The 26,104-nt window shown below is 43.0% G+C and overlaps 2 protein-coding genes across 2 annotated transcripts; both read left to right on the forward strand.

The window, feature by feature from the left end:
* The first annotated feature begins 2,193 nt into the window (after positions 1-2,193).
* LOC141653090 (transcription termination factor MTERF15, mitochondrial-like) lies at positions 2,194-5,277 on the forward strand. The gene is made up of 2 exons (XM_074460731.1): positions 2,194-3,418; positions 4,981-5,277. The coding sequence occupies exon 1, from the start codon at positions 2,215-2,217 to the stop codon at positions 3,382-3,384; it is 1,170 nt and encodes a 389-aa protein (XP_074316832.1). The 5' UTR covers positions 2,194-2,214; the 3' UTR covers positions 3,385-3,418; positions 4,981-5,277.
* A 14,993-nt stretch (positions 5,278-20,270) lies between these two features.
* On the forward strand, positions 20,271-24,074 carry LOC141653091 (ferric reduction oxidase 8, mitochondrial). The gene is made up of 8 exons (XM_074460732.1): positions 20,271-20,643; positions 20,743-20,836; positions 21,089-21,277; positions 21,386-21,623; positions 21,773-22,100; positions 22,201-22,456; positions 22,573-23,249; positions 23,670-24,074. Exons 1-8 carry the CDS (start codon positions 20,493-20,495, stop codon positions 23,855-23,857), a joined length of 2,121 nt encoding a protein of 706 aa, XP_074316833.1. The 5' UTR covers positions 20,271-20,492; the 3' UTR covers positions 23,858-24,074.
* The last annotated feature ends 2,030 nt before the right edge of the window (positions 24,075-26,104 follow it).

Consider the following 26,104-nt stretch of genomic DNA (forward strand, 5'->3'; position numbering starts at 1 on the left):
TAGACATAAGTGTTTGAGCGATCACTTGACGATAAACTTACGAACTGTCACAAATCGTTCCGCGTACTAAACATGCGGCCCAATCATCACCGGGTGGTTTGCGGGAGGTGCAGAAATGAGGTATCTACAATTCACTTTTAATTCAGTGATGATAATGTAATTTTATGATGATGTATCAAATAGTGTGATATTCACCTTATGATAATATTACAGCATTCACGTTGAATTTAGTGAATATGATAATGTAATTTAATGATTACGAATTACTCCGTATAAATTTAATAAATTCGAGTACAAATAGAAGACAAATTGTTGAATTTGATAGAATTATAGAATTTTAAATTTGATAAAATGAGAAATTTGGGAAAAAAAAAACATACAATGGTGTAGTGGGTAGATAATTTTGTATTTTTTTTTTACTATAGGTGTATACTACTCCCAAGAGTAGGGTATAATTATACCAGCGACTAGTATAGTCCATGTGCAATGTATACACGGTATTTATAGTGTTTACTTTTTAGTTATTATTTGTGAAATTAAATTGACAATTCATCTATTTTTCATGTTTCTCATCATTGTATTTTGATTTGAGAAATAAAAAATTAAATCGTAAGAAGTCATGAAAATAGTTTTCTTTTTGATTTTTTTAATGATAAATTAATGACGTTACTTTATAAATATTTACTAATAATATATTTGTTAACGACAATTTTTTTATCATAAATAATCAACGAATTTTTATCATAAAGTTCTTAAGAAAAAATAAATAATTTCTTTATCATAGAAAGACCGGAAATAAATTTATGCAGAATGTGAAATATTGAATGTTATATATATTCAAATCTAAAAGAATATGCCATTTATATAACCCGTCATGTAAATACTTATAGAGTTATAGTATATGCTAAAAATACAAAACCCTATTCTAGGAAACATGTTTTAGGCGGGAAAATTTGAAGTTTCGCCTATTCATTTAGTAAATAAGGGAATTCCAAACTAGTTTTTGTACTCGTGAATCCGTGATATGCGTTTAAAAGTAACTACATTTTCACCCGTGTTTGTTTGGCTTTAATTTATTTTGTTCCCATCATAATGCATTTATTTCTAAATTTATGTATAAGACGACTTGAGAATGTTACATGACGCATTTCATATATCCTTATAGTATAATATTAATTTTCTTACGTTATTATATTATTTGAGAAAGTTATAAAAATTCGAATTTAATGTTTATTATGTTCTTGTTAGTAAAAACATTAAAATAATTACTTCGGGCCAGGTTAGTTGGATGACGGTTTCAATCCTAAAATAACAGATAATTTCGGGTTTGGGTTATTTCGGGCCGCGGGTCAAGATTTACAGGTCTTGACCTAAAAAATCGAGTTGGGTCGGATCAGGTTTATGGGCCGCGTCATATTTTGACAAGTCAACATGTGACTATTTTTGTTTTTGGGCCTGAAATCACTTACGACTATACAAGTTCCCTTGTTGATACTAGAAGCCTAGAATAGCCTGTCTATAAGGCTCTGTTTGGTAAAACTAACTGAAAAGGTAGCTGAAACCTGAAAAGGTAGCTGAAAACTGAAAAGCTAACTGAAAGTCTGAAACCTTAAAAGCTAACTGATTAGGTAGCTGAAAATTAGGAATTGGTAAGCTAGCTGATTATATAAAAAAGTGTGTGGCAAACTAACTGAAAAGGTAAAAACGGAAAATTAAATCAAAACAGGTACTTGAAATCTCAAATGCTACTCTAGGTAGCATTTCATTTCAGGTAGCTTATTTGATTAAATAAGCTATTTGCCAAACGCGTATAAAAAAATAAGGTACCTGAAATTTTGGTCAAATAAGCTACTTTGACCAAATCAGGTAACTGAAATGCCTTGCCAAACAAAGCCTAAGAGCCTCTTGACTCGGTATGTCGAGAGTTGAATGACAAAGGAAGCGAGATGGTAATAAACCACAAGAAAAAATATCCATATTTGATCGAAATAGCAAACCTTTCAGATCGGATATTAAAAAAATTGGATCGAATTCGAACCGGAGATCGGATCAGTTCGGATAATCAACTTTTTTACTAAGCCCTAAACCCTAGTCCCTAATCGCTAATCCCTAGTCCCTAGTCGTAACTCGTAAGTATAAAACGGGTCTTCAGTCTTTACACTCTGACTCTAGTCTTTCGTCTGTACTCATAAGTTGAATAACAAAGAAAGCAAAATGTTGAGAATCCGAATTCGTTGCTGCAAATACAGTGTTCAAGTTGCTGAGAATTATTTGCATAATTTTCAACATCTACTACTCTATTCAACCAATTCCTCTAATCAAAACCCTAAATTCCCAAATCAATCTTACACCAATTATTTAATTGATAATCTGGGTTTCTCTCATCAACAAGCTCACTCCATTTCTACCAAGCTTTATTACAAGTTTGATGATGCTCACTTCTCCAAATTCTCTGGTAATGCTAATTCTGTTATTCATTTCTTAAAACAACACCGTTTTGATAATACCCATATCAAAAAGGTTGTATCTTCTTACCCTCAAATCTTATCTGCTAATGTTGACCAAACCCTAAAACCCAAATTTAAACTTTTCCAAGATCATGGTTTTTCTGAGTCTGATTTAGTTGCTGTTATTTTTTCGACTCCGTCAATTGTATCGAAACGTATGGATCCTGCTATCCGTGATCTTAGGGCAATTTTAGGTAGTACTGAAAACCTAATCAAGTTTTTTAGAAAACCCAATTTATCAATCTCACCATCTGGTTTGGTAAATCTTAATTCAAATATTGCATTGTTGAATAAAGAGTATGGTATTGATATTAATGTTATTCGGAATGCCATTCTTCAGTTTCCCGGATCTTATTTGACAAATACCGACGTTTTCGAAAATATAGTGGTTAGGGTTGAAAAGGAATTAGGGATTCCTCGAAATTCCGGGATGTTTACATACGGCATACGTTTGTTGTGTGGTTCTAGTAAGAAGAGTATGGAATCGAAATGCGAGGTGTTCAAAAGCTTTGGATGGAGTGAATATGATGTTTCTGAAGTAATGAGGAGAAATCCTCTACTTTTTCTAATGTCTGAAGAAAATATCAGGAAAAAGTTGGATTTTTTGATGACTGAGATGGGTTACAAGCCCGATTTCTTAGCTAGACGTTCGGTGTTGGTGGGTTTAAGCCTTGAGAAGCGATTGGTGCCTAGGCATCGGGTGGTGTTGGTTTTAAAGGAGAAAGGTTTGTTAGATTACAACTTCTCTGCTGCCGTCAGAAAATCTGAGAAGCAGTTCTTAAAGATACTTATTGAACCTTTTAAGGAGGATGCACCAGGTCTTCTCGAACTTTATCAAAGCAGCAAAGGTTGTTCCAACGTTGACGCCCTCTCGTAGCCAAGTTTATAGTTAGTTTACCCGAGTCGCAGAGGTTGGTCCAACTTTTTTCTCTCTTTCCTATGCTGCACTGAAAAATATTGTCGAATGTGTTTTATAGCTGTAGTTGGTTAATGTCATTGTATGCTTGACTTATGATTGAAACGACATTCCTCATGGGTTATTTTCTACGGTGTGCACTCTTCACGTTGTCATGGTCAGTGTTTTGTTAATAGTATGAAAAAATTGGAAGTCAGAGTGCCTCTGGTTGATGTCTTCAATTCTGGTTCTTTAGGACTTACCTGACTTCCTGTTCATGTTGTGTGCCTGTCTTCCAAGTTCTATATTTCGTCTTCTACGAATTAATTTCTTTGTTGAAGTATTAGCATTTGAATTCGAGTATAACTATGATCTCTCTTACTTTTGTTCTCATGTTCTTGGTTTTTTCCTCTTTTGAGCTTCTGGTTCGGGATTTTCGAACGTGGAGACTATATAATGATTTCTAATGGATATTATGGTGGCCTCGCGGTGTGATTTGTGGAGTGTAGAATGTTTGAGTTTTACCTTATTGCTTTTTGAATTGAAGGAGTGAGGTAGTTTTAATGGCTGAGGTGTGTATGGATTGGTAGAGACTATAAATGGTGAAAGCTTGTTTAAGAGACACTAACGATGGAAGCTGAAGAAACGTTCTTGGGTTTTTAAAACCAAAATGGGGGATTGTATCTAGTATCTACTTGTTATAAACCGTCAGCCATCAAGCAGTACTGAAGGATTCAGGACGTTTACCGTAGATTAGTGAAGAGAAGTTTATTTTATAATTGTATGATTTAATCCTTAGAAATGTTATCTGTAGATTAGAATGATTTCTTTATGTGCGTTTAGCTTACTCTTAAGAATGAGGAGTGAATGCGACCTCTCTTTCTCTCTCCCCGGGTCCAGCCATAGCTACGAATGTGACCTAACCGGCTCATAAATTTAGGCTTGAGCTTGTAATCGGCTCAACTCTCAAGGTTCACAAAGCCTGAAAAAATGATGTTTGGGTTTAGCTTGGTTCAATTTATTAATTTATTTTTGTATTGAATTTTCCAACTTTAATTTTTAAAAACACACTGTTTTTTCATTTGAGCCTTATTGGTTGAATCAATCTCAACTTGGGCTAAGCTTTTTAGATTTGAGCCTTATAGATCATGGGTTTGTCTTGATTGGATCAAGCTCAACCTGGGCTTCAAGATCGGTTTCACGAGCTCAAGCCCAACTTTGCCCAGACAGATTTCAAGGGCTTGTTGAGCCGCGGGTTAGTGCGTTTTACATCCCTAGCCGTGGCGTAGACTGATATTATCGAGCCTGAGAGAGTCTAACAAAGAGCATTTGTACCAATTTAGAAGATGCTCCAAGGTCTCGTCTTATTTGTAGTCAATCATATAATGCATCAGTACATTTAGCAATCTTAAGTAGTCCGTCTTTTGCCGTGCTTTGACGTGCTGATTTGAGTAATAGTTAAATTTTAGCCTTAAATCTGATGCATGCTAGCATATTTCCTATTTAGCATAAATAATGCATAATATGTAACATATAAGAGTATTGTGAAACTGATAGTATGACTTTTGGATTTAACAGGCGCTGGAACCGTGGCGATGAAGCCCCTTAATGACAAAGTGCAACTTGCAAGGTGCGAGCAAAGGCGCTCCCTCATTGACATGAGGTGAACTGGTTTTTTGCGAACAATTTATATTTTCAGAATATAATTGTGTGCAATAATGCTCAGTTTTCGGATCTCAAAAATGAACAATTCTCTTATGATCACATAATCTCTATGGTTGTGGACAAGTGGATACTCTCGCTGATTCCCCTATATTTTGTACCTGTGCAATTGTGCATTAATGGAGAATAAAGAATTTGACTTATAATCTCCAACATGAGGCAATACTTGTGATAAATGTATCAATTGGTCTTGCTTGTGACCGTCACAAGCTTCTGACCTCTCAGAACCCCTCTTCCACTTGTACAAGATTGTGACGAACAGTGTTCTTCACAAATGAGAATTTGTGACAAATGTATAGCACACTATATAACATGAGAAATTCTAACATCTCCTTTAGCATAATAATGACCACATGATTAATTGATGATTATGCTGTCTTATGAGTAAAATCATCAACAACAACAATACCCCAATGCCTCAATGGCTCCCGCAAATTGTGAGGTAAGGGGGAGTCGGATGTACGCAATCTTATCCTTGTGTTAGCAATACAAAGAGACTGTTTTCAAATTACCTAAGATGAAAATTGCGTTGAAAACTATATTGAATTATTGTTTAACTTCACAATAGGAAGAAGCACAATCACTTAAGTGAGCTATTTTGCTTTGTCCCATCATAATCCGGAACCAAAGAGTAATAAATGAATCTTTGGATCCATAGAAAAATGGAATAAAAAATAATCATTGCTTGATCAGTATCAATATACTTATTCTCGGTACAATACTTCAATATTATATGTAGAATAAACTTGTATAACTAATGACAACAAACAAGTACAAGGTATACAACATATAATGGAGAATTTTGTAGCATAGGCTTTGTTCCGGGTGTAATTCCAGAGCAGTTATATGTTACCACCCGTGCTTGTAGAATGACGTCTTTAGTTGAATCCTCCTTGCGGTCTCCTGAAACGATGAACAAACTGAGGGCTCGGCTTTGGACCGAGCGAACTCACTCCGACGCTCAAGTCAGTAACTTAGAGAGGTAAGTTGTTGTTACTTGGCAAAGTACGTATTGTAGAGAGATAAGGAAGATATTACCAGATGAATAGTGATTCTTAGGTTAAATTGTGGATCCTTTACTCAATGAGAGTAGAGGAGTATTTATAGACTTTCACCTTTTGTCACGTAGTAGCCAAGTGGCTAGCGGTGGAAAGGCGATCTACCCTCGGCCGAGGGACCCACGGCAGCCGACGGGCCCCTGTTGGCTCACCGAGGGGTCTTGGATATGAGTTCGCGGATGTGTGCCCCGGGTTGGTTGCCCGGCCGGGACCCATCTGACAGTAAGCCGAGGCCTCGTCGGTTAAGGGTTGTCTAAGCCGTTGACTTCTTGTGGATATCTTTGACCTTGCTCAATATGTTGGTAGTCGTGGTGAGAATATGCCCCATCAATTTGCCCCAGGCGTAGTCTATGCGTGGTATGGGCTCCGATGTACGTTGAGCGTATATTCGCGCAAGACAAAATTTTTACGCCCGCTTCTTCTACCTCGTGGCTCGCTTAGGCCGTACCATATCCCCCTCCACATGGTTGTGTAATGGACATCCGATGTGGAAAAAGCAATGACTCTGGCTGAGACCAGGGTGGAGAGTGCGGATCGATTGCCCCCTGGCCGGGTGTTTCTCCGGCTTGGTTGATCATGTGGCGGCGGAGAAACGGATACTTAGGAATTTGTTGAGGAAGATGAACAGACAGAGAGATATGAAGGGGCGTGTTGAAGACGCTTGGTCACTGTTGCATTGATTGACATTCAACTGTTGCAACGATTGATATTCCGTGGTTGCATGTCCGACACGTGTCTGTTTGTTGATTGGCTGACGTTTCATGGGCTGTGCCCTGATTGGTCCCTCTTCATGGGCTTTCCTCTATAAATAGGATACTTAGTCCCTGAAATTGGCCACCAATTTCATTTTCTCAAAAATTTTCTTCTTTCTAGCCCTTGTGATGAAACCTCTCTCTAGCTTTGAGAATCATTACTCGGCGTGGCATTTTTCTTCAAGGTAAACAAATAAATTCTCTTTTTAACTCGTAAGTTTTGTTGTAACATGTCTTCTGCTGTGTCTTTGGACCTAGTAAGCTGCGCGCGGGGTTCCCGTCGCGTCTTGATGAGGAGGAGATACTAAACGCCATCCCGATAAGGTTTCGGGGCTCTAGGTCTCCGTCTCTTGAAGTCGATCCAAAAGCTCCGGAGGGTGGGGAGGATGATGATGTTGATGATGACTGTGAGGAAGGGATCCCTTCTGGTGAAGAGAGGCCGCATATCCTGGACCACGGCGAGGCGTGCATGATCTGGTCTGGACCAGGTTCTGGACAATAAATTCGCCTTGATTGTTCGGTGGAACTCTTTTCGAGGGTCATTTCTACTTCGGTGAGGGGTACAAAATTGTTATCCCTGGGGAGGGTCAGGCGGTCTGTTGCCCTCCTCCGGGTCATATCGGCGTATATATCAGGCATCTGGAGTATGGCCTCCGGTTTCCTTTGAATAAATACGTCACGGCCATCATCAAAGCTATGAACGTTGCCGTGGCTCAACTGCATCCGTTGGCCATTAGGACGATAGTTGGCTTCGTGTGGCTCTGTCTTTTCAAGGGGAGGTACCTACGATTAACTTATTCCGCCGCTTCATCATCTTCGGGCATCGACCCCGTAAGGTGGGGTGGTACGGCGTGCGGATGGAGCAAGGCGTCCTCTCTGTTGATAAGCTTTCTTCTGCAAGGACTGGAAGGGGCGGTGGGTGTATGTCGAAGTGCTTGGGATGACTATCCGCTGCCCCGGTCCTTCCAGCACCAAGTCAACTTACGGTGCGAGAGTAAGAGGGAGCGTGAAAAATGGGTCTCCCAGAGTAAGCACAAGATGGATGCCAGCAGGGTTCCTCTTGGTGCTGACGAGGAGCGGGCGTCTGTTGTTTGATCTTTGAGAAGGGATGGGTGCCCCGACTCGATTATTCTTCAGGATGAGCTGCTTTGCCGCGTCGGCCTCATACGGCCCTCAACCAGGGTGAGTAGGGTCGGTGTGAGGCCCATCTTTGCCTATTACGCTCTGTTTTTAGAGATTTGTTTTACTTCTTTTATGTAACTCTTATGCGGTTTCTTGCGGACCGGTTTGGCCAGGATCATGCCTCGAGGAGACCTTGAAGAGGTTAGGGCTTGATAAGGACGGGAACGTCGTTGAGCGGCACCCTCAGGCCGACGCGCGTGATCGTAGATTGGCTCCCAACGAACTTATGGACAAGCGGTGAAGGCCTTTGGATCGGGCGGCGGCTCAAGCACGGGTTCTCGGGGCGTGCCGAAGAGAACATCAAAGGCAAGGTCCGGTCGGCGGCGTTGTCGATCCCAAATCCCTCCTCAACCCCAACGGTCCAGAAGGAGCATGTGGAGGTCATCGATGTCTCTGAGGAGATGGTGACCGTTGCGAAGGGCCCTCCTCCTCCAAAGAAGAGAAAAGAGTCGCCAAAGCCGCGCCGGGGAAAAGAGTGATTCACCCGGTCCTCCAACTAAGAAGGTCAGTGAGTACGGACCTAACATGTGGTTCGGACTTATTTGGTTCATTATGCATTCCCGATGTGAGACTCTACGATGTGTCGATGAATGTTGACATGGATCTTATTTGTGTAAATTTTTTGAAGATCCGCCGTCGGCGGCCGCGCGTTCTTCGATCGGCAATTAGAGAAAGCGACACGAGAAGGCGGGTGATAGGAATGTCACCGTTGACTCGCACTCAGGAAGGTTCCCCGTAGGAGCTTGTGGCGGAGGGTGCAAAAATATCAGAGAGGTGGCGAAGTGGACTCAGCGGCGGCTCCTACATTATGGAGCAAGAAACAGGCCATGGCCCGGTGAGCCCCTTTGATCCAACGGCTTAAGCTTGTCTTTCCGCGGCAAAGGGGAAGCGGGAAGGCTAAGCTTGACCTCTAGCTGCTCGGAGCGTGCGGAGGAAGGCGAGAAGCGACTCTTGGCGAGAGGGCCAAAGTCGAGGTGGCTGATGCCACCCTACGCCCGATTCTTTGGAGGAGCGGGACAGTATAAGGGTGGCTACGACGCCGTTGTTGCCAAAAGGGAAGAATGGAGGGGATGTATGAGGCTCGATCGGAGGCACTTGCGGATACTAGGGGTCAATGTTCTTGCCCAAAGGGAGAAAGATATTGAGGTGCTTCAAGATAAGGTCCTCCCTGACTTGTGCGCTCAATTCAGGGATCGGCCGAGGAAGCGACCAGGGGAGGCAATCAAGAGGCTCATTCTGAAGACTCCTTCCCGTGGGAGAAATTTGAGCACCACGGATGAGATGGCCGATGCCGCTGAAAAGGCGGTTGCGGAAAAAGAGGAGGCGGCGAAGGCGGCTCGGATAAGCCGAGGCCAAGGCGGCTTATGATGCAAAGGTGAAGGAGTCAACGGCCAAGGTGAAGGAGGCCGAAGAGGAGGTGAAAGGTGAAGGCATGTGGAGATGACAAGCTTCCTCCGGGCCGGCCACCAGAAGTTGTATTTCTTCTTTGTCGATGGTGGGCGACATCAGCGTAGGGAGACGGGCGGTCGTTACCGGACTCACCGGCGTCTCGGATAGCTTTAGTTTGTTCGGGGGCCAACTCATCGAGCCTTTCCTCCTGCCATCTTTTGGCGCTTCAAATATCATGTCCGTAATCTTTTGCTTCTCTTTTCCTTGTTTATGTAAGACTTTGGTAGGTTGCGTTTTGGCTTATCCCTATGGGGGCGGCCGTAAATGCGCATTCTTTCGTTTGTAATCTGTTGTCATTAATGAAAGTTTGCTTGTTTTGCCTCCGGCTTGGCGAGGTCTTTTCTTGTCTTGATTTAGCCGAGGCGGCTAGAATGCGTATCTCAATTGCGTTTAACGTCTTTTTCTTGAACATGTTAGCGTCTTTGTCGCTTCCTCTTTCACTCTCGGCCCGGACCGAGGCGTCGGATTTGCGCTTCCCAACCGCCGTTGTGAACATGTTAGCGTATCGATCGTTGTGTCCCCTGCCAGGCCTTCGGCGGGCCGAGGCGACTAGGGGTTACGACGCGACAGCGTAAGTTGGCGTATCGATCGTTGTGTCCCCTGGCGCAGCCTTCGCGGACCGAGGCGACTAGGGGTTACGACGCGACAGCGTAAGTTGGCGTGTCGACCGTTGTGTCCCCTGCCAGGCCTTCGGCGGGCCGAGGCGACTAGGGGTTACGGCGCGACAGCGTAAGTTGGCGTGTCGACCGTTGTGTCCCCTGCCAGGCCTTCGGCGGGCCGAGGCGACTAGGGGTTACGACGGCGACATTCTTGGGGTGATTTGCCGGCTTGGGCCAGGGCGCCTACCACGATATGACCGCGGAGGGGATAAACACTTTGATGGAAAGATTGGGTGATTCTTCATTAGATGTAAACATGCGTTGGGGTGCCAACAATTGTTTTGGACACCTCCGCCGCTACACAAAGTATTTCATGAGATTGTCGGTGTTCAATGGCTCATCGAGGCACACCCTCCATGTCGGTCGGCCCGGTATGTACCCGGCCTCATTTCTTCAACCACTTTGTAGGGACCCTCCCGGTTGGCGTTAGTTTACCATGAATGTTTCCTTTGTTGGTGGCGGCCGACTTTCTTAGGACTAGATCCCCTACTTTCAAGTCCCTTTTGTGGACTCTTGATTTGTAAGCTCTTCTCATTCGGTTTTGGTACACCGCCAAGTTGAGGCGTCTTTGTATCTCGGCTTTCTTCAACTAGGTCTAGGAGGTTCTTAAGCCTTCCTTATTTTCAACCGGGTTAAAGGTGGCCGTTCTGAATGTCGGCACCGTTGCTTCAATTGGCGGGGCGCCGGACCGTAGACTAAGTGGAAGGGACTTGTGTACCCCGTTGCTTCTTTTCTCCGTGGTTCGCAGGGACCATAGGACGCCGGGTAGTTCATCAGCCCATCTTCCCTTTAGGTCTTCAATTGTCTTCTTCAAACCATTGAGGATTGTTTTATTAGCGCCTCACTTTGTCCGTTGCTCTGTGGGTGACAGACGGAGGAGTATGCAAATTTGATACCGAGCTCTTCCGGCCCGACTCATTATTGTGTCACTCCAAAACTCTCGGCCGTGGTCGAATACCATGACTTGGGGTAACCCGAAACGAGTTATGACATTTTCCCAGATTACCTTTCTTACATTACCGTCAGTCGTCTTTGAATCTTGCTACGACTTCAACCCGTTTGGTGAAGTAGTCAACGGCGACAATCAAGAACTTTCTTCCGCCGGATGCCGTTGGAAATGGCCCTAGTAGATCCATCCCCCACGCATGCGAAAGGAAGGGGATTAAGCACCATTTGCAGGTCTCGGGATGGCGCATGTATCACCGGAGCATGCATTTTGATTTTGTTGCATTTTTGGTCTTGGCTCGGAATCCGCAAGCATGGTGGGCGAAGTAGCCGGCTCGGAGAGCTTTGTGGGCTAGTGTTCTTGCCCCGTGTGATGGCCGCGAGATGCCTTCGTGGATCTCTGTTAGTATTAGCTCCACGTCTGGACCGGACCGACGCACTTTAAGAGTGGCCTCGTCACGGACCTCTGTCTGATTCCCCTTCAAACACCAAGTACCTTGCTGCGATCCTCTTTATTTTCTGCGAGACCTGCGGTCCTCCGGTAGTTCATTTGTCAATTTGTATTTCATTATCGGAGTCATCCACGCTGTCTCGATCTCTATGTTACCCACCATGCCGACGGCCTCAGTAATGCTCTTGGCATTCTCGATGTCCACCAAAGACAGTTGGTGACATTCTTGATGGTTGAACCGCGAGTTTTGAGAGGCGTCGGCTCGGTTGTTCTCGGACACTGGGAATGCATTGTATCACGAAAAGATTTCAACTTTGAGGTATCGGCTTTTACCCTTTCGGGTATCTTACCATTCCGTCGTCTCGAGTCTCGTACTCTCCTCGGATTTGATTAGCCACTAAAAGTGAATCTGTTTTCAAAATGATGTGCTCCGCCCCTGACCCTAGCTTGACTCGACTCGGTTATCACCGCCTCGTATTCGGATTCGTTGTTTGGCGAGAAGGTAAATTTCAAGGCGTACTCGAACTCGTCCCGTTTGGCTGATGTTAAGTATCTGGCTCGAGTGTTCGTCGTGGAGGACCCGTCGGTGTATACCTCCCATACTCCGGGGTTTTGCTCTTCTTGGTATGTGCATTTGGCGGGGAAGTCCGCGTTGCCTGTCCCTTTGTTGAGGGCCTCGGCTTGTCTTGAATCGGCAGGATATCTCTCCGCCCATTTGATGAGTCTGCACGGATTGCTCAAATTTTTCCAATGCTTTCTCCAACGGCTGGTCGGTTAGGGACCGAAATCACGGGATGTCGTCGAAGTAGGGTTTGATTTCCTTGCGGCGCGACGACGCAAAGAAAGGCGCTTTTTCAATCGGCGGGTAATTTCTCTCGGGCAACAATGTATGGCGACAAAGTAGATTGGGTCTTTGTTGCTTTTCCTCTTTCTCTCGCGATCACGGCCTTCGACCGTGGCCGAGGTAAGCTTTATGTACGAGATATAGTGTTTCCCCAAAGATCGGCACAGACGGGGTTGGGAGAGTCCGAAGATGAGCTTTCGATTGTTTGAAAGCCGTGCTCTGCCTCCTCCCGGTAGAAGTCTCTATTCCCCTTCAACACCTTGAAGAATGGGGTGCTCTTGTCGGCTGACCGAGAGATGAAACGGGCTAGAGTCGCCATCCTCCCGGTCGATATCATGACCTCCTTTCGATTCCTCGGCTCCGGCAGGTCTAGGATCGCCTGGACTTTGTCCGGATTGGCGTCAATTCCCCCGGCACCGACAAGTACGCCGAGGAACTTACTGCCCAGGACACCGAAGTTGCATTTCATTGGGTTGAGCTTCATCTTGTACTTCCTTAGTGAACAAAATGTCTCGTGCAAATCGGCTAAATGCTCATTTTAGGACTTGCTTTTTACAATAGCATCGTCGACGTAAGCCTCAATGTTTCGCCCTTTTTGATTTTGGAACACTTTGTCCACCAGTCTTGTGTAAGTTGCACCGGCGTTCTTTAAACCAAACGGCATCATTTTGTACATGTATGTGCCGTTAGCAAAAGCGATGATGAATGCGCATTTGGGCATGTCTTCCTCGGCCATGAACACCGATGATACCCGAGAAGGCGTCCGGCCAGGCTCGGCAAGATAGTGTAGCTGCCGTCGCGTCGATTAAGCTATCTATTCGAGGCAAGGGATAGCAATCTTTGGGGCATGCTTTATTAAGATTGGTAAAATCCACGCACATCCTCCACGCCCCCAATGATTTCCTCACCATTACAACATTAGCTAACCACTCAGGATAGGTACAAGGCATGATGAAGCCTGCCGCCAGTAATTTATCTACCTCGGCTTTGATGGCCTCATCCTTCTCGACTGAGGAGTTCCTCATCCTTTGCTTGAGAGGGCGAGCGGTGGGGAGTACGTTTAGTTTGTGAACAATTACTTTCTGGCTCACGCCTGGCATCTCGGCCGCTGAGTAGGCGAAGACGTCTTTGTTTTTTCTCAGCAGATCTAGGAGTGCGGCTCTGAATTTTGGCTCCAGGTTAACACCGATAGTTACGGTGCGGACTGGGTCAATCTCTACCTCTTCGGTCTCCGCTCCTTCAACCATGCCGACGGTGGCACCCGTGCGCTCGCTCTCCTGTTGCAAGGATGGGCTCTTCCCCCTCTCTGACTTCTTCGCCACTTTGAAGGATTGCATGTTGCACCCTCTGGCGGACACTTGGACATTGATCACTTCGTCTTTTTCGTTCTTTGAAACGAGCTTATGCGCTTCCCGGTCGAGACATACATCAACGTCAAAGCCCGGATGGACATTCTGCGCATCGGCCTCGCTCAGGGTGACTCGGCCTATGAGAACGTTGTAGGCGGACGAGCCGTCAATGACCACGAACTCGGACATAACGTTCTTGGCCGCACTTCCCTCGCCGAACCTCACCGGCAGCCTGATTGACCCAAGGGTACCGGTAAGCTCGGAAAAGTTTGACAACGGGTTGGTGTAGGGGCTCAAGTTTTCAACCTTCGACCGAGGTTGAGAAAGCATTATTTGTACATAATGTTTGTGTAGGCGCTGTGTCAATCGGGCACCTCTTCACCAGGTGGTTGGCTATGTCCAAGTGGACTACGAGTGGGTCGTTGTGAGGGGCGATGACTCCCTCGTAATCCTTCTTCCCAATAGTTATATCGGGGATGTTGGAAGCGGGAGTCATTTGTGTTGGGCATAGGGATGGCGGTGGGTCGGGGACCGACCCGGACTCGAGGGTCGGACCCTAATGGGTCGGGTATGGGTCTCATTTTTCAGACCCAATGGGTATGGGTCGGGTATGGGTCTTAAAAAAATATTTGGTCGGTAGGGTCTAAGTTATGAGACCCATACCCGACCCTTAGACCCTTTATTAAAGAAAAAAAAATCAAAATTACAACTTTTCAATTCATCTTTGGCAGATGTAGAAACAAAATTAAAGTCTCTTTTCTTCCCTCATCCCATAAAATGATAAAACTCAACCAAACTCTTCTGACAATACCACCACTCCATCATCGGCACAAGAAAACCACCACAACAAAGACGATACGCGATCGACAACCACTTCTCTAATAGCCGCGACCGACAACCATCATTAACGCAGATTAATAAACTTATAATGTTAAAGTAGTATGATTTTTTTTTTTTAATATTATAGACCTATAAATTTGTTAATCTTGTTACTAAAGTGGTGAAACTCGGACCGCGGGTAGACCCGAGACCCTACCCTTACCCATAGGGTCCGGGTATGGGTCCTAAAATTTTAGACCCTTACGGGTGGGTGGCACGGGTCCAAAGGGAAAATCTCGGGTCGGGTCCGGGTCTGGCGGACCCTACCCGGACCTACCCATTGCCATCCCTAGTTGGGCACAAAGTTGATGGCCCGATCTGACTCGTTCAGTGCCGTTTGTGCCCATGAGCGGACCCACCGTTCTCGTTGCCCCGATGACAACATGGATTACTCCTATCCGTTCGAAGACGGATTTCTTATCTGAACTATCGGCATCGTTTTTGGCCTTTGGCAACATACTTGTCGAGGCTCCTTTAGGATCGCTCTTCAATGGCATTTTTGGATCGCGGTTGTCGATAAGGTGACCAGGTGTGGCCGTGATATTCACGATCGCTCGTGTCACCGTCACTCCTCGGCACGGGAGGTCTCTCCCACCGACCCTCGCTCTTGCTCGGGCGAAAACCTCGGCGCGGACACGGCCGAGGGGGGTATGATCATTGTACCGCCTCGGCGGTTCGTTCCCGAACTCCCCGTCCGCCGAGTTCATTTCCTGGTGGACTGTCGGACCGTGACCTATTATCGTCACGGCGTCTTTCATCCGGGTTGTCCTCCCGGCGGCTTTTTCTTTTTGAGTGCTCGGCCTCGGCTGCAGGGGCCTACCCGGGTTTTGTGGTAGTCCTCCACCTTAATGGCTTGATCGGCCATTTTCCTTGCGAGTCTAGTCTCGGCCGCCGCACTTGATGAGCTCATTCTTTAGGTCTCCTCTCGGGAGGCCTTTCGCCGCGAAGGTCGCCGATTCATTGTTCGGCTCACGAATCTGCTTGAACCTTGGCGTCGAACCTCTTCACATAACTTCGGAGAGATTCGCCCTCCTTCCTGTCGTCGATAGTCGGGAGGTCCGAGGTTTCCACGGCCCTCCTCTTGTTCAGGAATCTTGGGCTAGGAACGTGTCCTTTAGGTCGGCGTAAAGATATACCGACCCGTCGGGTAGCCCTTGTACCAACTTTGTGCCATCCCATGCAGTGTCGTTGGGAAGATTCGGCACCAAACCTCGTCGGGTTGCTCCCATACTGACATGTGAGATTCGTAAGCCTCGACGTGGTCGGTTGGGTCGCCTTCTCCTTTGTAAGCTATAGGTGGCAACTTCAGCTTAGTCGGCACCGGGGTATCTAGGACGTAGGCGCTGAGGGGCTGTCTGACCACGTGTCGAACGACACGCGGTGATCGGCTCCTCACATCCCTAGTCCGGCTCCTCTCCCCGTGGCGGGAAAGGCTTCTTCTCCGACTCTGGTGAGTCGGGCTTCTTCTCCGACTCTGGCGAGTCGGACTTCTTTCACTCCTCTGGGGGGTGCCTCGTCGGCGCTGCGGCGACGCCATCCTCCCGCGAGTGCGGGAAGGACTAAGGTCTACCACTAGCGCTCTGGGCTCCCCCGGCGTCTTGACATGGCCAGCTTCACTACTAATGAGGTCCAGGAGTAGCTTCAGTTTTGCTACATCAACCACATGTCCCATGATGGTGACCTGGTTGGCGGGCAGCGGCGTATCTGGTATTATTGGCATCCCGTACTCGGTTGAATTACCCGCCGGTGGAGGGGGCGCAACCCGAGTTGTGGGACGGTATCATCTTGGCAGAACTCGGTTTCGTCAGTTACGAATACCTCTTGTTGTTTTGACATCTTCTTAGCTTTTTGGGTGGGTTTTCGTTTTTTTTTTTTTTGGGAATGAATGTGACTAGCTTCTAGTATCTTTCCCCACAGACGGCGCCAATTGTTAAGGTGTAATTCAAAGCGATTATATGTTACCACCCGTGCTTGTAGAATGACGTCTTTAGTTGAATCCTCTTGCGGTCTCGAAACGATGAACAAGCGAGGGCTCGGCTTTGGACCGAGCGAACTCACTCCGACGCTCAAGTCAGTAACTTAGAGAGGTAAGTTGTTGTTACTTGGCAAAGTACGTATTGTAGAGAGATAAGGAAGATATTACCAGATGAATAGTGATTCTTAGGTTAAATTGTGGATCCTTTACTCAATGAGAGTAGAGGAGTATTTATAGACTTTCACCTTTTGTCACGTAGTGGCCAAGTGGCCAAGTGGCTAGCAGGTGGAAAGACTGATCTACCCTCGGCCGAGGGACCCACGGCAGGCCGACGGCCCTGTTGGCTCGCCGAGGGTCTTGGATATGAGCTCGCGGATGTGTGCCCCCATTTGGTTGGTTGCCCCGGGGACCCATCGACAGGTAAGCCGAGGCCTCGTCGGATTAAATTTGTCTAAGCCGATTGACTTTTTGTGGATATCTTTGACCTTGCTCAATATGTTGACTGGTCAGCGGGTGCAGAATATGCCCCATCAGGCTTAAATAAAGTTGGTGAAAACTCGGGAGGACAATGACGCCTGAACATGATCCAAATCCAAATCCGTCACATTATACTTGCTCATTGACGACTTGAATCAAAATCTTAAATTTTTGCATCCGTGATGATCGTGAAAGGTGGCTGGAGCCGGGTTCGGACAGTTTAGCTGGGACCAAGTTATCAGGCATACAATTAGGACTTTGTTTTGCTGTTAGTCCAGACTCCAGAGTCAGAGACGCATAAGACGTGTAATACTTGATTATCAATACATCGATATATGATCTCATCGTACCACGACATGGCATAGACATTTAAATATGTAATACGAGTACTAGATTATCAATATATCGATATATGAGCTCATCGTACGACGACATGGTACGTCAGGTAAACCCTAAGAATTTCTCTAGGGTCATAGACGCATAGGACATGTAACACTCAATTTTCACAAGTCACAACCCAACCAGTCCCTCATTCACTAACTTTTCGAATATGCCAATGCCTATGATCTCAAAGTGGTCCAAAACTTTTGGGCACCCAAGCAAAGGGAATCAAGGGCTTTTATTCTTACTTTTTCATAAATTTGGTGGATTTTTTCATTATATTTTTGACTTTTTTTAGCTTTAGATATAAAGTACCTTGTGCACCATCCATCCATCCATCCATCCATCCCTATATACTCCCTGTATGTGTTAACCACACTGTTTACATTGCATCCTTATATAGTGCTATAGTGGAGGGGACTTGAAAATGACTCCCTTTTTAGGGAATGCCATGTACACGTTTCGAATTCCGATTTTAGTCAAAATTCGAGGTGTTTTATTGGTTCGACTCATTATGTACACCACATGTTCGATTAAATGTTTAAGTGGAGACGTAACATTGTGAATCACTTTATACCATAAGCTGTCAGCAAGGATGAAGTTTAGTTGTTAAAACTTGGATCACATTCCCAAGGGTCTCAGGTTCAAGCCTCACCAAAAGCTGAACCTCACCAAGAGCAATCTTGGAGGGTAAAATGGCTTGGGGCTATGCCCTCTAGATTTCGAGGCTGTCGTGGTTAACCTGGTGTACGTGGTTTGCAGACTATCACGTATACTTGGGGGTTTACCCAGTTCGTACCTAAGGTACCCAGTTCTCATGCAAGACCTTGTAAGTTGTAATCTATATGACACGCCGATACCTCGCATCTATCTTCGTCTAGCAAAAGTATACTGATGGCTCATCATATGAGTAGTCAAGGCCAAAGATATACTCCTTCCACCCACAACAGTGTTATATCTTTACAAGCGGGAGCCATTAGAGCACTGAGGCTGTGTCGTTAGTATGTAAACATCTAGTCCTTGTCGTACATTCCGTTAGGAATTTGCCAGTTACTTTTTGTTAGTTAGTGTCATATCTTTGGTAGAATCTGCTACTATACGCATATTGCGCTATCGTAACAAAGTACTAGTGACATGTTGCCCAAAAGTTATTGGTACCATCATACTATTCAGGCATGCTAGTCTGATGAAAGTGACACTTTACTTGTTTTATTGCAGATAAACTATCCCATTCTTGCTATGAAAATGATGCAAAGAATCAGTAGCTCTCCTAATTATCTATCTAATTGGGCATTTCCGTACGAAGAAATGGTCACATTTCGCGTAAGCATTATGTATTCATGTATCTTATTTCCTTTAATCCAACCCCCTTACAGTACCAGTCGCCATAGGCAAGAGTCTTTAAGACATCGTTGTTTTTGTCGCTGCTGCTACGATGTTAGACTATTCTGTTTTACCTGTTAGTTTATTTCGTTCATATTTGTTGGAATATGCCTTGAATCTGTTTAGTCCTTAAGATCAATAAAATTTACCTCTCTGGCCTGCAGAGGGACTTAGTTAATACAACGTTAGTGAACCACCTAAATCTGTGTGTTTGTATGCGTTCATTATTTCTTTCTCTCATCCGTCAATAATTATTTCTTTTTCAGAAGGCCCACGCACTCAACTATGAAATATTACCAATATAAATGGTGCACCCACTAATTAAGTAATAATCATCAATTAATTGCATCACTAATTCAGTGCAGTAAGTATATAGTTACATCACCATCAAGTTCCTTTTGGTGTAGCAATGCAACTGAGCTGATAACTGATAACAAATGGCAGTGTTTCCTTTGTTAAGTTGTGAGTACTGCCGTGTAGAACTAAACATGTCATCATACTCATCAATAGTTGATGGTCCTTTTCATCGGCGGATCCAGAAAATTTTCTTTCCGGGGTTCCAAGGAAAATATACTACCTATTTCTACCTGAAAACATAAAATTATTCTATTTTTACCTAAGAATTGGACTGAAATACACACAAGAAAAAAAAATAAAAAAATTCGTTCCCGGTGTCTTGGGACCCTGGAAAAGGGGCCATGAATCCGCCACTGGTTCTTTTGTACTGCTAGAAGTCGGAAATTCACCATTTTTTGCCTTCAAATGTTATAAGTTGTTTGCTTTTTTTTTTTTTTTTTTTTATATTGTGAAGTAGCGGTCAGTCTATTCAATTCAGAATGTAATTTGTATCATGTGTCGTCCGTAATAAAAAGCGGTAAATGTCGTTGGCACAAAAACTTATATAAGACCGTCTTATAACATGTTAGACCAACCAATACTTGAGTTGGTCGCATGTAAGTTCGTCTCATACAGGACTTGCTGGATTATAGCTCAGAGATTTTGTCATTCAAGTAATGATATCAACAAGGAATGACACCATTAAGAGGAAACATACAAATTAACCGCCAATAGCGAATACAGAAAAATTTCTTTCCGGGTAATATTTAAAATCTATATACACATAAAAAAGTTATAAATTTATTTTTTTAGCCTGAAAATTAGACAAAATACGCAAAAACAAATTTTGTTTCCGGTGTCCGCGCACCCCGGAAGACCCTTAATAGATCCGCCGCTGTTAATAACCGCGTATTTTGATTCCATTTACATCAAACAATCGATAATCAATCGAGTAATTATTTCATTTGGTTGCCTAGGGGACTAGGGCTAATATCTACCTATGAGTTTGCTAAGGCCACTATTGAAGTGGGCAATGCACTAAAATGTTGTTTTCCTTTTGACTATATTCTGCTAATCATTACTTGCTCCGTCTCAATCATTTGTTTTACTGTATTATTTATGAGGGGTATTATAATCATACGTAAACAAATGATTTGGACGAAGTGAGTACATCAAACCCGTATATAAACAACATCTTCTAGGTTATATATAATCTAAGTATCTAACCCCAAGAAGTTCGGATGAAAAATGGCAAAAAATGTGCTGCTTGCTCTTCTACACACATTAATGATTCTGATATTTGCTGCATGGCTTACACTTTGGTTTCTCAAACCTACAGATGTCTGGACAAAGAAATGGAAAAAAGTGGAAAATATGCAGACCATTTTTAATTATAATGGTATGAACATATGATCAAAAACTTGTAAGTACTTATTTCATGTACTTGAAGTGTTAATTGGTTGAAACTAATGTCGGGTTTCTGGTGTTTGATTTGCAGGATTTGATTTTTTGGTGTATACAATCCCCTTTATGTTACTGGCTATGGTGGGATTAGTTTACTTGTATTTGAAGCCGAGGAGGTCTTTCAGAAGGTATGTCTTTCAGATTTATTTACTCTGCTGACATTTTTCTTTTCCTGTTTCTGCAAATCTCGATGTCTACTATACTTCGTGTGTAGATTACCCAAAGACTCGATCTTTTTATCAGTTTTTATGATCCTACCATGCTTAGTGTACAGATTGATCGCTTTACTCTACGTGTATTACTCCGTATAAACATTGGATTAGGCCTTTGATCTGTGTTTTTCATTTATATTCATCTTTAGTCTGTGTTTTTCGTTGCAGAAGAGGCAGAAGACATGCAACAGCTCTATCTAATCCACTTATAGTCAGAACTCCTCTGGGTGTATTAACTGGCACGGATTTTATAGCAATGTTTGTAGTTTTATCTCTTCTTGTTTGGACATTCTATATTCGACTCTCCCAGGATTACAAGAAGATGATACCCGCCAAACCCGTTAAATTGGATGTTTTGTGAGTCTACTGCCAATTATCTGTTTTATTTCTGATTATTTTATCAGCGAAGCTTACTAGAGTTTATACTGTTGTGATTGCATTACTGATGATGTCCTGATATTTCAGATGGCAGTATAAGATCTTTAAGACGTGTAATAGGATCGGCCTCTTGACGGAAATTTGCCTTGCTCTTCTTCTGTTGCCTATCCTAAGAGGATTATCCATACTTAGATTGGTTGGTATCCAATTTGAAGCTTCTGTGAAGTATCATATTTGGCTTGGAACAATGTTGGTATTTTTCGCCGCTCTGCATGGGGGAGGTACTCTATTCATCTGGGGCATCAACCACAAGATTCAAGATCAGGTTCTCACAAAATTTAATCTACAAGTTCCTTTGTTATTGCAGTGAAAGCTGCATATGTCTGACTAGACTCGATAAAATTGAGCATCCCGAAGTAGGACTAGGATCATATCAGTTCATGTAGTATTAATTTGTATCTACTGTGATTGCAGATATGGAATTGGCAAAAAGACGGCCGAATCTATTTAGCTGGGGTGATTGCTCTGGTTACAGCACTGATTATATGGATTTCGTCACTTCCCGTGGTTAGGAGGAGAAACTTTAATGTGTTCTACTATACTCACCATTTGTATATAGTCTTCATAGCATTCTTCTTGTTACATGCTGGTGACAAGCACTTCTACATGGTATTCCCCGGAGTTTTCCTCTTCGGCTTAGACAAGTTGCTCAGAGTAATCTGTTCAAAGCCGGAAACTCAAATTCTTTCGGTTAGAATCTTTCCCAGCAAGATTGTTGAGCTCACATTTCCGAAAGATCCAGGTTAGTAATGAAAATGAGAATAGTTAGTCTATGGCTCCATTGGAAATCGAAACAAGATGAACAATTAAAAAAAAAAGTTGCTTCTTTTTATTGTTTGCAGGGTTGAATTATACGCCTACGAGCATAGTATTCATTAATATACCGATGATTTCCAAATTTGATTGGCATCCCTTCAGCATTTCTTCGAGTTCCGTTGTCAGTGATCAGACAGTATCAGTTATGATCAAATGTAAAGGATCCTGGACAAATTCTTTGTACAACATGGTAAGTAGTGAGCTAGAGTCACATGGCCAGAACAGACACATTGCTATTGCAGTTGAAGGGCCTTATGGACCGGCTTCTTTAGATTTTATGAGGTTCGTATCTAATGTTCTCCGACATTAAACAAGGCTAATTATAAGAAAATATAAAACGGCCTTACAGAAGATTTACTGATTTAGCATTAAGTAATTGCTTTAAATTTTTCATGCAGGTATGACAATCTGTTACTAGTCGCGGGAGGAATTGGAATAACTCCGATGCTGAGCATACTGCAGGAAATAGCATCTACTGAAAACAGACTAAGAAACAAATCCCCTACACAAATACAGCTCATATATGTTACAAAGAAGTCGCAAGACATTTCTTTACTGAGTCCGGTTTCTAACTTAGTCGTAAACCAATCCTCAGAGCCCTGCTGTCTCAAGGTTAAGGTCTTTGTGACCCAAGAAGAAAAGGGTAGTTCAAGTGTAAGAGAGTTACTGAATGAATTCTCGACAGAGAGAAGTATTCTCTATGACGGGAAGAGGTCAAATTACATCTTAGGACCTATAAATTTACTGTGGATGGCTGCCTTTATCGGCATTTCATCTGTTATGTTCCTTCTTTCCCTTTGTTTTTTTAATCATTTTTTCTTGGCATCAAAGAAGAAATCATCCAAGGCAAGTACTCCCTCAACAGTAAACGATCTCTTTCTCTTCTGCTCGTTTGTGATTGCTATCAGTTCTACCGCCTTAGTAGCAGTTGGGTTGCGATGGAGGGACTCGGAGAAAGAGCAGATTATTTCAACTCATGACAAAGAAGAAAAAGTTGTGAAATTAACCTCCGCGAATGATGCAACAAGTCTTGAAGAACATGAAATCTATTATGGAGGCAGGCCTAATTTCGCAGGTATAACTCATTTTCTGTTCTGACTGAACCTTCTAAAGCTATTATTCCACATTCGGGTCAGGTCACTTTGGGTATATTGTGCACTACGATTCAAGTCGCATCAGATTGGGTGGCTGCATGTCAGTCATTCCGGGTCCTGCTAATTCAGGACGGCTTTTGTCGATTGTGTTATTTCAAGTTAGTTGTTTAGGACAGTCGATTGGGTCGCTTTCTAGTTATAGTCACTTTGTATCAGGTCCAACAAAGTTAGAACCACTCATTGCATCATTGTTATCGTCATGGCTTAACCTTAAATCTGAAAAAACATGTTATTTTTGCCTATGAAAGCTCTGTTATTTTTCTGTTTTTTCGAAAATTTTAAAAAGTTTGATTAATTAATCTTGTGAAATGTATGACTATTTTTTGTGGCTAATCCAACAGAATTAGTGGCTGACACTGCAAGGGAATTTGGGGAATCGAGTGTCGGTGTGGTCGTGTGTGGCCCCGAAACAATGAAGGAGTCAGTAGCATTAGCTTGCCAACAAAAAAGTCATGCTGTCAAGTTGATGGCAAAGAAGCAGCATAGGAGTACTACCTTTGATTTCCATTCCCTCAACTTCACTCTCTAGTTTCGGTCTTTCAGACAGTATGAAATTCAGAACTGTAAGATTATGTAAACATCTAGCTTCTTAATTAAGGTCCCTGATTACTACATTTGATATCGTGTCGAGTATTTAATGACTGCATCCTTGCATGGATCAGATAATATATGCATAATCCTGTAAATTGGCGACTGATTTTTAAAGTTTCGAACTTTTGTAATATGATCACATTACCTTAATCACATGAACAAGGTGAATACCAGTATCAACTGAACTAGTTTTACAGGGTGGCGGAATAATATGTTTGTAACTGAAAAACTTTGTATCAAAAAAGTCACGACCTCAGGAAGCTCTTATGTAAGCTATGCTATTTGTTGCTGTCAAAAAAAAAAAAAAAAAAAAAAAAAAAGTCACATCCGATGTACTTGTGACTTTTGGTACATACGTTATCTTGACATAGCCGCTTTGTGTTGTTAATACATAGGTAAGGCTGTATACAACAGACACGTACTCAGATGCGCGAGCCTTTGAGATAATGCAATGTTATTACTGTCAAGAAAATGAGAAGCTTTGGCATGAGAGCCAAGAATGTGTGATAGAGCATTTCAAAGCACTGATGCATAAGATATTTTAGCAGAAAATCATTAAATTTGGGTACAACTTGGTTAGAGCATTTAGCAATGCGACATGGTGGTCCTCCAGGCTCCAGTACACTATGAAGCCTCCCTACTCCAGTCTCCAGTACTCCGTGTTGTGCGGAAGCGTGAAATATCTCGTGCTGGGCCTCTGCTGCATCTGTGTCCACAACCCATAATAGTACGATATTGTCCGCTTTGGGCCAAGCCCTCACGGATTTACTCTAACCTCCCCTTAGCCGACACATCATCCTACCACGAGCCACATGTCACCGCCTGGTCAAGTGAGTGCCCTCCTGAACTAGCAGGTCCTTGTGCCCTTCTTGGGAATGCCCTCACGGATTTACTCTTGGGTTCCTTCCCAAAAAACCTCGTACTATTATATTTTGTAGACACGTATAAAAATGAGCTTCCATCTTTATTCTATCGATGTAGGACAAGGGTTTGCACCCTAACACTCCGTATTCATACTTAATGAGTCGATCGATGCACCTAGACTATATAACCCTTCGTAGTTACTACTTTTTCGGTCCACTTAATTGTGGACGTTTTTCAAAATATATGCGGTGGATTTTGGAAAACATATACTCATAATCAAATGACTGGTCTAGCTAATGAGAAATATTTTGAACTTGTTGATTTCCAAATGCTAATGAATTAGTGTTTGGGGAGGGTAATATCACTAAAATGCCCGAATTATTTTAGACTGAGTCATATTTTGGACCGGCCATTTTTGAAATTCAATTTCACTTTGAATTGAGTATTTTAGATTTGGGTCAGTAATGAGGGAGTCGGGTCATTAAAGTTGAGTCAACTTTGTGAAATCTAGTCGTAACAACCAAATACTATGAAAGAAAATGAGCGTATTGATTCGGTGTTATATTCACTAAAATGGTCGAGTTACTTTAGATCGGGTCATATTCTGGATATACCATTCTTGAAATTCAGTTTCACTTCGAATTAAATTCTTCAAATTCAGGTCAATAACAAGTAAGATCATTCGAGTCGAGTCAATTTTGTCAAATCTAATTACAATTATACCAGTCACAACCAAATATCATGTGAGTCATTGAAAAGATAAGACGACCAATAAGAATATGCTATTGTCTCCTGTCCACTCCCCCCTAATACCTGCACCTCATTTTCTGGATTATTTCGATTTATTTGGAATCATTTGATTAGTTGTTTTTGTTTATGTTCCTTTATTCTTAATTCTCCAAATAAAAAAAAATGGTTGGCACACGTATCCACTTTTTGTGGCCTAACTTTGGCCTTTATGTTTCCCTACTCTTCGTCGACATTCTTTTGTGTGTAGGGGTTGGTGTTTTAAAACTAAAAAATTATGAAAGAAATAGAAAATTCTTCAATTTAAAACAATGTTTAATTACTTTGTATAATTTATATAGTAAATCTTTATACGCAATTATGATAAATTGATAATAAGTTAATAACCCATAGAATATACTCTCTCCATCTTAAAATAATCTTTTCATTTAACTTTATAATGCTGTAGGACTTAGGAGTAACAAGGATGTTATATGTACAATCGTTCAAGTCACTTGTTAATTATAGTGACCCGTTAAATAACTCAGCAAAAGTTAGTAACTTTATATGCAATTTCACTATAATCACAAATACT

The sequence above is a fragment of the Silene latifolia genome, chromosome 4, assembly GCF_048544455.1.
Source record: "Silene latifolia isolate original U9 population chromosome 4, ASM4854445v1, whole genome shotgun sequence".
Classification (NCBI taxonomy): Eukaryota; Viridiplantae; Streptophyta; class Magnoliopsida; order Caryophyllales; family Caryophyllaceae; genus Silene; species Silene latifolia.